This window comes from Lissotriton vulgaris, chromosome 4_1 (assembly GCF_964263255.1).
Source record: "Lissotriton vulgaris chromosome 4_1, aLisVul1.2, whole genome shotgun sequence".
NCBI lineage: Eukaryota > Metazoa > Chordata > Amphibia > Caudata > Salamandridae > Lissotriton > Lissotriton vulgaris.
Genome location: NC_141691.1, coordinates 1,723,956,548 through 1,723,971,659, shown reverse-complemented (window position 1 = coordinate 1,723,971,659; position 15,112 = coordinate 1,723,956,548). Strand labels below are relative to the sequence as shown.

The 15,112-nt window shown below is 38.7% G+C and overlaps 1 protein-coding gene across 3 annotated transcripts in view; it reads right to left on the bottom strand.

The window, feature by feature from the left end:
* The window catches only part of DPY19L4 (dpy-19 like 4), a 617,659-nt gene that overhangs the window by 427,281 nt on the left and 175,266 nt on the right, over positions 1-15,112 (bottom strand). For all 3 annotated transcript variants that reach the window (XR_015309916.1, XR_015309917.1, XM_086966015.1), the window contains exons 6-7: positions 6,029-6,174; positions 1,715-1,838 (exon numbers count right to left, since the gene is read on the bottom strand). Coding sequence is in view for 1 of the 3 variants with exons in the window: in XM_086966015.1 (XP_086822141.1) it covers positions 1,715-1,838; positions 6,029-6,174 (270 nt within the window). In the remaining 2 variants the exon portion in view is untranslated. The remainder of the gene's footprint in view (positions 1-1,714; positions 1,839-6,028; positions 6,175-15,112) is intronic.

The following is a 15,112-nucleotide window of genomic DNA, read 5'->3' as shown; positions in this document are numbered from 1 at the left end:
GTGAAAACCAGGGCAGCAGATTACACAGCGAATAACGTGTAAGGTCCATGGAATGGAGAACCTCATACTTGAGAAAGTCCGCAGAGTGGGAAGAAAGGAATGTGCTGTAAGGAATCTGAGTGAGGCTAGACCATGTCTCAACCAGCTATAGTGTTTAAGGTAAGTAACTTAACCATCTGATAGAGACATCTAGCCGCAGATTCCTTACCTTGTGACTCAAATACGAAAGCCATAACACACCCGAAGGTGGGTCTGTGAACTAAGTCAATTAAAGTTCTCAGAGACAACCAGCCGGTGAAAAGTGATGACAGGCCTAGCATAGGGTCCATAGTATGTTGTGGACACTGTGGTTAGACCACAGGGAAAGAAAATAATCCCCTGGCAGTAAGAACAAAGAACTCCATGGAGAAAGGATAAGTTTACCCGAATACAACTGTCAGCCACTCAGAAGAGAAGGCAAGTCAGTAACAGATGAAGGAAACTTAGGTATAGGATTCTCAGGGTAAAAAAGGAATGGTATTGTAATAGCGGTCTGTCAAAGGAAGACCGAAAAAACAGATATACACTAGAAAGCTGATCTGGAAAGGAGTTCAGCAAACACAAAATAAATCAGAAAGAACAGAATGTTTGGCACAGAAGATGACCATCCTAGCAAGGGGATAAAGTGTTCCACCCAGATGTGGATAAACATTCCACTTCATAAAACACACTTTCAAGTAAGAAATGAAGCACTTGAAAGGCAAACAAAAAGTGACAGAACAGGAGACAAGATGTCTTGAGGAACCCAAAGGGGAGCTAGAAATGTCCTCAGAAAATATATAGACAATTAGAGCGAACCAAAAGGCTCGCCTAACATGAAAACCCTTGAAGAGAGAGACATAAGACGAGCGTCAACAGTAGTGCAATCCAGAAGGGCACATCGACCTTACATCCCCAACTGTATAGGAACAGAAGGTGGCGATAACGGTGTACCAAATTGTGCATATCCACACAAATACCAAAGAAGAGAGGGAGAGAGGGGGAGAGGGAGAGATGGGGAGAGGGAGAGATGGGGAGAGGGAGAGAGGGGGAGAGAGAGCGAGAGCGAGATCTCGATCTTGTGATTCTGGTCAAATCATGTAATCTCCCAGTGTCTAAAACAGTGTGCAAGGCAAACTGGTCGTCATATAAAGCACTCTAATGCCCTTGGGTCAAGTTTGTGCTATAGAAAACTGCACAAAAATAGAAGGTATGCGTACAAAGCTGTGCCGGCACACAGCCATAGGTTTTTTTTTTGTTTTTTTAAAATCTATTTTACATAACATTCCAATCCCCAGCACTGTGTGGTACCATATTCTTATGGTTTGGGAATTAAAGAGAAATGGGTGCAGACTGCTAGGAATATTGAGGTATGCAGTGTATAAAATACATGCTTTGCCAAGGCAAACAACTTAGCAAAGAAGGGACTGGGAAGTAAGAAAAACATACTTTTCTGAAATCAGAACACGAGTAGTCTCTTCTTTATTGCATCGCATATTTTCATCAATTCACTCCTGTTTAACAAGGAAATTTCTCGGTAGGTAACTGACGTCAAAAAATTTCTTGGGCAACATACAAAATGACTAAGAAAGAGAACTGAAATTTGAATATTAATTTACTGCTCATATTAGTCATCAATCCAGTCTAAATGCATTATTAAATCATAAAAGAACATTAGATAATAGGCACTTCCTACCTCTGTTGCTGGGTTTATGTTGTTTTTCAAATATCCAGTAAGAGCTGCAACTTGAAATGCAAAATATGGCAGAGCCCAATTTTCCCTCAAAGGAATTGAGTCATGCATTCGTGTGGTATCTGCACTAGAAAAAGACCGAACAGAATCAGCATCTCCATTCAGCATTGCAATTCAGATTTGCATGATGGCTAATTGAGGTGTTAATTTCAAAGACGAGTGCTGGCACAATGTACAATACAATGTGTAACGAGCTCATTTAGGAGCGGAATACGTTTTTATGTACATTTATTAAATATATTACTTATGTAAAATGCATACATTATAACTGAAACACTATCAAGCACACATTTATCAGTAATACATAACAATAACAAACAGTTACAATGCAACAGGTCTCACATTAGTTAGAGTTAAGAGTTATTGGTATTGTAAATATAATACGGCTATATTGGTTTGTTTTCAGTTTAGAGTATGTATGTAAAGATATATAGGTGCAGGTTTTGTAGTACACTAAGTATGTGTATTTTGAACTGTAAAGAAAGTGGTAGTGGTGGTAGCAAGAGGAGTAGGTAGCAGTAGTGTGCAGTGTTTGCGTATTTGGGATGAACAGTTATTGTAATGATAAAAGCATCTGTATCATTACTAAGATTGTAATAATTTGGATGTTAGTTGCTGTAGAGAAGCAGCTGTAGTATTATATAGAGGTGTAGGAATTTGTAATTTGTTTTAAAGTACTGTAAAGTGTATTCTATGCCTATTGAGTGTGTTATAGTTATGTGGTGTGTGTATAGTAATAGACGCAATACAAATGTTTCATTTTTAATGCTTATCACACATGTGCAGTATGCAGGTAAAAATACATTTTTATTACAAAAGTTAGTGAATTATCTTTAGATTTAGGTTTTATTGCATTTGTGACAGGTGTAATTATTGGCACTAATGTGCTTGGTATGTACTGACTATTTGCGCTGGTTTTCCATCCCCCCCCCCTCTTACCCCCCCACTTTATTGCCAGGCTTCACCCAAAAGCCAAGTGTAAAGGAGTTGCCATGGCAATCCAAGGAATAGTTATGCATGGGCATTAGTACATTAATAGGTAGTGCTTCTTAATAAACGCCATTGCATATTTGGAACATTACAACTGGTGGTATCTGTTTTGCAGTGAGCTGCCCCAAATTCCTGCCAGTAAATATTATATTTTAATGCATGCTTGTAATAGGTTTCCACAATGCAATAGCGCGTAGCCACAGGTGAGTACTAATCAAGTCTGCTTCCAGTCTGCCGTTCCCTTGTTTGCAATTCTTAAAATAAAGGTTTCACAGACATGAAAAAAGTCGCAGCATGTGGTCTACAAACCAGACCACTTTGCTTTTAGGGGTTAATTTACGAGGAACAACAGATGGTGTTATAGATAACATTCAGAGACTTGCAGGTCAGACAGTAAAAGTGCTGGAGGGCTTGTGTATGCCCCATGGGAAGTATCTAGTTAGGCAAACATTTAACAGATGGTAACTTTTATATTACAAACGTCTTGAGGATGCCTTAAAGGTGGATTACAACTTTTGTATAAATTATAAATTGCATACGGCTTCATAAACACACCCTATGTGGCCATAGCTGTGTTCTTTGTTAGCGCTACCGTGTTAGAATCCACCATGTACGCGCGGTGCCCCACTCCCCACCAAGGTATTTCCAGCATTTAGCATCATGCGAACAGCACTTTATTTAGCGGCTCTACCGGGATGGACACATACATGCAGCCTAGATATGAAACACCAAAAAAATACACACTTCCCTATATTCCATCAATTAATGTGTAAGCTGCATGCCGTACATTATAGTAATTATGAACTATTCCCTGCGTCCATAGGCTGATAAACAAACAAACCCTGCTTGTAGGACATCGCAAGGTGTTTAAAAAATAACAGGCAGACATGTAGCTAAAGTTGCCTTGGTGCCATGCAAATGTAACTACGTATATATAGTTGTATATCTGAAGAGGCTTTAAAATAGCTTGGTATGTTTTTAACCAGTTGGTTATTTCGCGTTGAGAGTAATTTTAAAATTGTATTTAATAGGGAAGCTCATAAACGGAGCGGTCATGCACGGATTTTAGCTTCTCACTATTAGGTGTGTAGTGTAGTTCCTATATTCCCAATAGGCTCTGCGCATTGGAATAATATACAATATAGATTTGACGTAGGACTTAGGTCAACTAGGTCTCTATCGAATATATTAGTCTTAATTGTGAGTGCCAGCTAGCTCAGAGGTCACTAGAAACGTTCTTGAATAAACAAGAAGGGATTAGTTTCTGACAACCGCATAAACATGACAACTTTGTTTCCCAAGAATAAGAAATAAATCTCTAGAGTCGCGGAAACAATAGATAGTTATTTCACTCAGTCAATCGTGCATGCTTCGTTTCACCAGAGGTGCAGAGAAATAGAGAGACAGGCGTTTTTCAATAAAAGTATTTATTGAACAGTCTTCTTTCTCATGCAGAAGAAATGAACTGCTACAATCGTAATACTGGTTGCGAAGTACAATGCGTATAGTACGAAGAGTATTATGAAATAATACTGTAAAAGCATGGTATGGTTTCTAAGCCATAAAATACATACATGAATAAATAAAGACTAAAAGTACTCAACTGGTGCTTCTAAAATACACCTACCCAGGTGCACTTCAGTATTCTTTGCCAGGAATCTATCCAAGAATTCTTGCCTGGGCAAGTGTGGGCATACTTATACCTTGAAGGTGCCGAGTTTGACGTAAGGTTGGACATAATAACGTCATCAAAGACTCAGTTCTTTGTTCTTGGATAAATCAATATTCAAGCAAGGGGAGGACCCTGACTGCTGAAGGCGGGTTTTTCCAAGAAATCGTTGTGGATTTTCGGAACTAGTTAAAGTAGGCATGCCGTATTTGAACTGCCTGAGCTATGTCTTAATATGGTTATGATTTCTATGCCTAATAACGGTTATGGTGATTTATACCTATATAAGGGCATGAATCGGGAAAATTACACTAGGGTCCTAAAATGCTCTACAACAGGTGGACCACATATCACTGCACATGTTGTGCACTATCACAACTTTTGAATTCATTCCAATGTTTCCATAAAAGCCTTGTGGGGGGACCCTTGCTCTGTTCATAGTAGGCACTGCATGCTCAGTATTTCATGACTGTGCGTGCTGTTCTTTGTCCCACTTGTACTTTATTACCAGGCTTTGGCAAGATGCCATGTATGAGAATATTTCCCATAACGACTCCTGGGTTAGCCTCGCTGTGGTATTATTTGCATTGGTGTGCTTCGTATATACCGACTGTCCTCACTGTTTTTCATCTCCCTCTTTACTTTATTTCCGGGCTGCACCTAGACGCCAAGTGTGAAGAAATTGCCATGGCAACCCAAGGAATAGGTGTGCGCGGGCATTAGCACATTAAAACGTAGTGCTGTGTTAATATGGAAGCGATGTGAAACTAGATGAAGCCACACACAGTAGAACCCCAACCATGACCATAACATGAATCGACTTGCTACAATGCCTGGTGTTGCTCAAACGAAAGCGCTGTAAAGATTTAGAACCTCAAAACCCAAACCGAAGCGCCAAGGCCCAGTAAGTGAAAGTGGCATAAGATATAACAGCTGCCTACTAAAAAGCTATTGGGCGAGATGCGGTAGAAATGCAAACGCCACAAAAACCAAAGAAGGCACACATCAAAGAATCAAATTCGAAGATTTGTGAAACTGAAAGCAACATGTGAATCCCAAAGCAGATATCCAACCAGTGTTGCGCGCGCACCACAGAGGAGTGGGGAGGCTATGGAGCACGGCAGCACAGCGAACGCACGCTAATGTCTCAGATGCCGCTGCTGCGCGTAACAGACACCATTGGGAAATGGGCGAGTACATTTCTAGAGAAGCTGGGATATGCACACAGCTTTCCCAATGGTGTGCTGTCTACAAAGACGCACACAAAAGCCAATAGCAGCTGACGAAAACAAAAGCACGAGTGTGTGGTCAGCTTTCTGCAGCCCCTATATGAAGTATGGCGCTGCGCGAGCAGTGCTGGCACTGCAACACTAGGCGCGAGCCCTAAAAAGGGTACTATATCTTTTAACAGTACCAGCCTCTGTTAAGTGAGTTGTCTTAGAGCTTTGTTCATGCTAATTTGGCAATATAATAATATAATAATAGAAAAACAATATCTAGTATCACTGAAATTAATAAGACTTCAGATACTGATAAGTAAAAAGAAGTATTTTGGCTGTAAAATAGATTAATAGAAGATATCACAATTAGTTTCTTACCTGTTGATACCAAACCATGCTGCAGCGAGAAGTCCTGCATACCAGGACCCACTCAAAATCCAGCTTGTGACAAACAAAGAAGCTACGTAAATTCCTTGCAGGATCAGTACTATGCCAATGTAGAAATACACTGGATCAGAAGGATTCTAGATCAGGAGACAAGGCAATGAAATGGTATTAATGGGTTTCTGAAAACAAATGTCAAAAACAATATAAGCTACTAAAGAAGAATTTTGGTTTGCCTACTATTCATCAGGACACAAGAGATTAGAACACAAGCAAACCTCATGGTCCTATATTTGACCACAATAACATCACGGTTATGCAGGGTGTAATTCCTGGAACTGCAGCAAAACAATGATTAAAAATAATCTATTAAAAAAAACTATTTGATGCTGCTGGTTTTCTACAGCTTTTTTCTTACTGGCTAATGTAAATGCTGTGCTACAGACAAATAACAGTGAGATATGATTTTTCCATATTTTTAAATGAATGCATCATCAGTGTTTATAGCACTGAAAACTGCATCACTCCAACCCTTCTCAATCTTTAATTTGCTGTTAGACTCAAGACCAACTCATCAGGTTCTCTTCCCCCTCCCCAATTGTCTTGCCTTTACAGCAACCTAACTCACAGACTTATCATCCACTGTAGCCAAATCCTCCCGGCTGTAACATGCAGAAAAACCGGACATCAGGCAGAGGGTTAGCTTTTGTTCACAAAGACCATGTCATCTTTAGTGAAATCAAAGGGCGAGAGTTTGGAAGTGATGGATCAAAGCTGCATGTAAGCGGCACCCATGCATGCTTACCACTCCTTCCGCCGCCCCAGACATGGAGCTCTTCAAATAAATTGCTGATGACAGTTTGCTTATTTCCAACTTGAAAATTAATTAAGATATTAAAGAGTCACTCCAGACAACTGGGAGGACAGTGATGAATCCATAGTTAGACAAAGTATCCACCGGAAAGAGCATAATTTAAGATAAGTATGTTGTTAGCTAGACAGTACCACTAATGAACCTAGAGGCCCAAGCTGCAGCCTTGCAGGTGTCTAAAAACCAGTACTCCTCGAGCCAATGCTGTGATAGTAGCCTTGGCTATGGTCAAATAAGACTGTAGGACTTCAAGGGGTTCTTTCATGGCTAGTGCATAGCATATTTTGACGACAGTGTGCAGATTTCCAACTTGGGACCTTAATAAGATATTAAAGAATCACTCCATAAAAACTGGGAGGAGGGAGGACAGTGATGAATCTACAGTTAGACAAAGTATCCACCAGAAAGAGCTTTACCAAAATTAAGTACCTTGTTCTTCAGATGGATACCACCACCTGAAGGTTCCTCAACAGTAGAACAGATTGTATAGCCGTACCTCCAAAAGGTGGGTGGTCTGGGGAGTGGACTCAAACTAGAAAGTCCAGTAGGACTGCACGGACAAAGTGGCCTTCTCCCAGGATCAGAAAATTTACCGGATAAGTGTCTAATCCCAGTATTTCTCATACCTATGCGGTCATAGATTCTGTGGCTCTGGTCAGTTACACCTGCAGGCCTCCAAGGGGTTGCTTCATGGTCTGTGCATAGCCTATTGGAATGTAGAACACTATCAACCAAGAAGGGGTCCTCTTCTGCACCGCCTTGCCTTTCTATGCTCTAGAAAACTGTTCTACGGGCTGATGGTCCATATGACGGGTTGAATAAATGGTTCCTCTCCTCTTTCAAGGGGTAAGGTGAAGCAGGGTAATGGATTAATTAATTGATAGACATAAAAAGGAGTCACAATTTTCTCATAACAAACACTGGCAGAGCCAACTCACTGATACGAGATCTACTGGCTTAGTCATTGTTTTTTTAGCCATGCTGTACAGCAGCGTTGAAAGTGTTTTTTTTTTTTTTTAAGTGCTAAGGTGCAATCAGTACTGGCCACGTCATAGCGCTTCATTTATTTTTACTTTCAGACGTGCTGATGTACAACATGACTAAACAAAATTGACAAAGCAAGTGAATCTTGAGAAGGCAAGGCCTATTGGCTTTGCCAACGCTTGCATAAGTTGTCAGGCTAATGCTAGTGGGGTCCTTAAAAGTCCGGTTTAAAAACCTGGCTCAAAAACACCCTTCACAAATTAGGTTTGTGTCAGGTCAGCTTTGTTTTTTCATGGGTCTGCCATGTTGCGCCTTACTGGATCATTTACATCCATACGGTTATTGCGGTTTGCTTTGATTTCAGGTCAGTTTTGCAGCACCTAATTTGTGTTCCATCACTGAGGTATTGCAGCTCAACAAGTGCACCTACGGAACTTGTCTACAGTATCCTTACATAATCTTTACTGCACAGCTGAGTAGCTCCCGCACCAGACGGCCACCACAGCGTTTTATAAACTACGCTTGGTTAGGAAAATCCTTCCCTTTCTTCCCAAAAATGTAGGCAAGACACTGGTCAGCGCCCTTGTCCTGTCTGCATTAGACTACTGCAACGGCCTATTTGCCAATGCCCAAGTCAGGGTAATCAAGAAAATGCAGAGAGTCCAAAATGCAGCAGCCAGACTGCTCTCAGATATTCCCAAATTCATGCCAATAACAGACGCTGAGAAGTTTTCACTGGATCCCTATCAGGAACAGAATAAAATTCAAGACACTGTGCATTGTCTATAAATCGTTACATCACCAAGCACCTCAGTTCCTGATAAACCATCTTGTCCCATTATACTCCTTCTCGGACACTTCGTTCAGCCAAACTGAACGATTTGGTTATACCACAAACTAAGTTGGTTAACTGGGGAGACAGACGTTTCCTAGTTGCCGCCCCAAAACTGTGGAACACACTCCCGCAATCCATAAGATCCAGCCCAAATCTTATGTCCTTCAGAAAGAAACTAAAGACATGGCTATTCAACCTCTAACCTCGTAAGACCGCACAGGAGAGCATACAAAGTACAGCGCCGAGACGCCTGCGGGCAATTGTTCGCGCTTAACAAATGTTAAAAATAAATAAATAAATAGCAGCCATTGTTTTGGGGCCTACATGATTGGTCTAGAATGAATTCGAGAATCCTTTTCATTTCAGATGATTCCGCTCTCAACCTGTCCTAATCTATTGACATATATGGGAACAAATGGGGTCTGTGGTGTCTTGGGTGTAGTGCATTCTCCTGGTACCATGGTGATGGAAGATGCACTACAGCTAGACTCTAGAATGGTGGGACTGTAGTCAGTTATTGAGTACAGCTGGACAGGATAAGGTGTACCTGCTTGTCTTCCAATAAAGATACTTGGAAATACTTTCATTTCGGATCAATCCTTCTTTACATTTTGGATTGGATTGGATTGCGGCAAGCAGGAAGATTGAAGAACCTACGCAAGGATTTATTTTTTTATTCGCGTTTTACATTATTGGTCTAACTATTTTGATATTAACACCTTCCTGGTTTTGAAAAGAAGGTATTATTTAATATTACTTGAAGAACCTCTCTGTACGACACAGATTTCGTGAGTAAAGAGGAATACTTTTCATTTCATTCGTTCCTTATTAACTTTTATGAGAAGCATTGAAAGGACGTGAAGTGCGCGAATTTGACAAATTTACTCAGAGGAATAATTACAAGACTGTTACAGTGATTCGCATGTGGTTTTTTTTTTTTTAAAAAAGAAGCTTTGCATTACTAAGCATGAAGAATCTATCTGGAAACTGTCGTACATTGTGAGTAAAAAAAAAAAAGGGGAGACTATTTTTTTTTAATATTAACTTTTTGGAAAATATCTGGAATAACTAGCGTGTGGAATTGACATTTTATTTAATTTTAACATCACGAATGAGACTGTGTGCAGCATACCGAGTTGTGGTTGGAATTTTAATGCAGTGAAGAAACTTTAAACTAAAGTCAAGTAAAATCGTTCTATGCAATTGAGCTTGGAGCATAGAGTACGAGGATATTGATTGAAGTATTCTGAAACTGTACGAGTGGCATGAGATTCATTTTGTTCAACGTTGGAATTTAATCGGAAGCCTATGATCTAGATATAGCTAAATCTCGTTACTGTTCAATCCATAACAACGCTTGATCTACAGCAACGGTACCTCAATTACTGTTGTGCTTCCTTCAAACGTGGTGAGTGTTCTGGAGCGGGAGCCATGTCCGCGCAGAGATGCAGCGCGTTCTCCCTGTGATGAATTTGAATAGAGATGAAATAAGCAATTTAAGTAATGGAACTGTGCATACAGCACAAAGGAAAATATATTTGCCGGTTTGAGAACTTTACGATTTGGATAAAGATTTGACTCACTTTGCTTGAATCTCATGTGTACTTAATCAGCAGTACCTGCACTGTATTCGGTTATCCTTCTCCGCATTATTTGAACGCGGTGAGCGTTCCTTCATGGGGATTCACACCCGCACTGTGAATGCTGCATAATCTCACTTGCATGATGTCCATCTCAGAATGCTGTGAGACGACGAGGCACATTCACGGAGCAGCTTACATCACGCAAACGTGTGACATCACGTGACGGGGTCACGCAACGTGCCTCCATTTTGTTTTTGTGTCAGTTTCATCGCGCTCGATACTTCAAGATATCAGCTGTTTTCGTCAACTTCATTACAGAAATTCTAGATTTCCATTTTTGGCCACATTGGAAGGTACTTGTTACTTATTTGAAAATAAAAGGAAAGAACATTGGATGGAACATTTTTATTCCTTCCTTAATATGCGGTGATGTGCACACCAAGCAGTATCGGCACGTCTCTTTGAGTTCATGGTGTGATTTCAGTGACGTGCACACTTTATACACCTGCAGTGACGTGCACACTTTGGATAATTGCACATCGATGGTAACAATTGTAGATTAATGGAAGTAGAATTTAAGTTGTTAAAATTACATATTCTACATGATGTAGCTCATAGTGGAAGTGTGGAAGATTAGTAACACTTTGCTTAGAATATAAAACATTAGTTAAAAGCCTATTTCACTTCCTTAAAAGTGTATGAACACTCCACATACATTCTGTATTTAAATAAGCTTGAGGCGCATATTTGTTTAAGTAATTGTTATAGTATCACAACTATCTTACTTGGCATTATTACATGAGGAAAACTCTGACCATTCAGACGTCCATCGAACCGTGTTGCTGCTGTTTTTCCACAAACGTTTACATCATGATTGTGCTGGTAGTCACCTAGTATTACGTGATCTACGTCCCGCTATTTTATAATTTACGTGTCTCATCGAACCTGATGCAGCAAGATTATGACCGGATTGGTAGTCAGATTTTAAATGGCATTTGTCAAATTCGTATTAATCTTTCATGACAACAACTGTGTCTACTTTTATGTTAGTTTGTTATCTTAACTATTGAACTGTTGACAACAGTGATATGCACACTTTAAAAATTAACAGGTCCTTATTATTTTAGATGAGCTTAATACGGTGATGCGGATGACTTAATTCATTTTAATGCATTTTAACACAGTGTTGTGTATACTTTAAAAATTGCTGGTTGTTATTATATTTTAGAATAGTTTAACCAGGAAAGCTGGATACAATTTATCAATTGTAACGCATTTTAGCACAGTGATGGGCACACCTTAAAACTGGAAGTTGTTATTATTTTAGATAAGTTTAACACGGTGATGCGGATGAAATTTATTCATTTCAATGAACTTTAAAACAGTGATGTGCACACTTCAGGATTACAGGTTGTTATTATTTTAAATAAGTTTAACACGGTGACGCGTATGAAGCGTATTCATTTTAAATGAATTTTAACACAGTGATGTGCATACCTTAAAAATTGCTGGTTGTTATTATATTTTATAATAGTTTAACAAGGCAAGCTGGATAAAGATTATCGATTTTAACGCAATTTAGCACAGTGATGAGCACACCTTAAAACTGGAAGTTGTTATTATATTTTAGATAGTTTAACACGATGATGCGGATGGAATTCATCAATTTTTACGCATTTTAAAACAGTGGTGTGCATACTTTAGAAATTGCAAGTGAATATTGATTGTTCATTATATTTGTATGATTTACTAGATATTACATCTAGGAATCACATGGTACTGTGCTTAATTACTCTTTGAGTAACTCATTTAAAATTATTATATTTTAAATGGTTAAGACTGTGATGTAGATGAAACTTTTACATTTTAATGCATTTTTACATGGGATGGGCACACTTTAAAAATTGCAGATCGTGGTTTTATTTTAAATAGTTTAACACGGCGACGCAGATAAAGTTCATCCATTTCATTGCATTTTAACACGATGTGCACACCTTAAAATTGCAGGTCGTTGTTATATTTTAAATAGTTTAACATGCGGATAAAATTCATCCATTTTTAATGCATTTTAACACGGTGATGTGCACACTTTAAAAGCTGAAGGTTGTTATTATTTTAGATAAATTTGACACGATGATGCGGATGAAGTTCATTCATTTCAATGCATGTAACACGGTGATGGGCACGATTTAAAAAAATTGAAACTCGTTATATTTTAAAATAGTTTAAAAAGGTGAGGTGGATGGAATTTATCCATTCTAACGCATACAGTGATGTGAACACTTTAAAATTGCAAGTTGTTATTTTATTTTAAATAGTTTAACACGGTGATGCGGATGGAATTCATCCATTTTAATGCATTTTAGCACAGTGATGCGCACATTTTAAAAGTTGCAGGGGAATATTGATGGTACTTACATCATCCTTTCTGCATATCATCTTTACTGCACACTTAGGAAATTATTATTTATATTTGGTGAATTTTAACGCAGTGATGTTCATACCTCAACTGTAGTTCTTCAAGCTTGGTGGATTTTTTTTTACAGTGAATAAGTGATATAGAGTAACACTGTGATATTATCAGATAATTCTTGCTGGTGTCCTCTAAAAATATGTCTGATAAAATTCATATCTGTTATAGATGTGGGCACAGTGAGCATTATGCGAATTATAGAAAATGTCCATTCTTAAAATGTAAATGCAGTTACTGCAGTAAAGTTGGCCATTTCACCAAGGCTTGTAAGGTTAAGCCTAAAAATGGGGTAGAGTCTGTTAAACGTATTGAAGGATCTAATGATGCTAGCGTTGACAGCTCTGATTCTTCCAGTGATGATTATTTTAACACGGATAATTTGGTGTCGAATGTAAATCCTAGATCAAAGTTGGGGCCCATTTGTAACATTGTTATAGGGGGAGTTCAGCTTAACTTTATACTCGATTCAGGCTCACCCTACACAGTTATAAAAAATGAGGTTTGGAATGAGCTATTTGTTGATACTTTAAGAAAAGAGTTGCTGCCTCCTGATATTCAACTTGTTAGCTTTACTGGAGAAAGGATTCCAATGGTTGGGTTCATAGAGGTAATTTTTTAATTTGAAGGAAGGAAGTGTATCGGGAAACTCTATGTTGCCTTGGTTGGCCACTCAATCTTGGGTTGGGTTGATCAAGGCAATTTAGGTATTGTTATAGATGGGAAATAAGTCTAAATTATGACTTTGGACATGTATTAGAGTTTGGACGTTGTCATCATACATAAGAGTAATGAGAATAGTCATTTGCTACATCTAATAAGGAATAGGATATGGGTCGATTTAAATGCAATGTCTTAGATATTGCTTCCAAACATGCCACCCGTTAGCCCATTATTCTGTGTTGGTGTGTATGTTAATGATTTTGAAAACAACCAGTCTACTAAGATGCTCATTTTCAATGTGGTGACTGAATGATAATTAAACTAGGCATGAATCTAGATGGGTAAAGATACATTGTTTGCTTCCAGGCAATTGTTGGAATAGTGTTCTATCTATTAGTTAAGTGACAATGAAATTGGTTCTATAGCTGAATTGTAAGTTGCACAATTTTCTGCCTCTGCACCACCTACACAGTTGTCTGCCTCATCCTCAAGTCTTAATCCAAACACCACAAGCACAGATTAACTGATAAAATTTCTTGCTCGTCTCAGGAGCTATGTGATGTAAAATTGAATATGTATCCATTAATTATTTTTGCTGTTGTTCCTAAACCTTTTTTTTTGTCGATGATTTGAGGGGGAAGATGTGGGTTTACCATTGTGTCTTTCATTAATTGAATTGTTTTGAATTGCTAATGTACCTAAAGTGTATTGCTTCATTAAATGAATTGTTTTGAAAATGCTAATGTAAGTAAAGTGTATTGCTTTAATTTTGTCATTAAAGTAAAGAGGGAAGATGCAGTGTCTTGGGAGTAGTGCATTCTCCTGGTACCATGGTTATGGAAGATGCACTACAGCTAGACTCTAGAATGGTGGGACTGTAGTCAGTTATTGAGTACAGCTGGACAGGATAAGGTGTACCTGCTTGTCTTCCAATAAAGATACTTGGAAATACTTTCATTTCGGATCAATCCTTCTTTACAGGGTCTTCATGAAGTAGATATTGCCCCGCAGTCATTCTCGCCCCACCCCCAACAAAATAACACACTACATGGAAGCTTCATCTTAGAAACTACCTTCAGCTCTCTGAAGAAACACGGTCAAAGAACGAAACGAAAAACGGGAGATTGACCACCAAGTGATACAAAACATGCGAACATTCCCGTACACAGATAAATGAATAATCAGCGCATGCACCTCCAGGTAGAGAGCTGGTTTTTGCAAAAGAGTGCAAACAACAAAATATTAATAACCATTTAAGCTTTGAGGTCATACAAATGACAACATTTTGCTTCTGTGATGTAAAATCAAAACTATATTATCTACAAAGTCTAGCTTTCCATTCTGCATTTCATCCTTCGTGCTTTTTTATGAAAAAAGGAAAAGCAAATACTTACAAGTGTATAGGTAGAAAATTAGGGGCCTTAGGAGAGGCAGACGATGAAGGGTCAAGTTAGAGGGTTCAAGTCCTAGTGTTCACTTTATTTAGTAAACTTGGAAATGGTTGATACCTTGTCAGTACTAATTCTTCACTATGATTCGCCATCGCACTTCTTTATTTTCATCGTAAGCTCATCATCTGCATTTGGATGTTCTCTGCACTTTACCTTTTCCCCTTAATCCTCTTTTTGCAAGAAGCCTAGCCTCAGAAAGGGTATGTGCTTTCTTGTCAGAA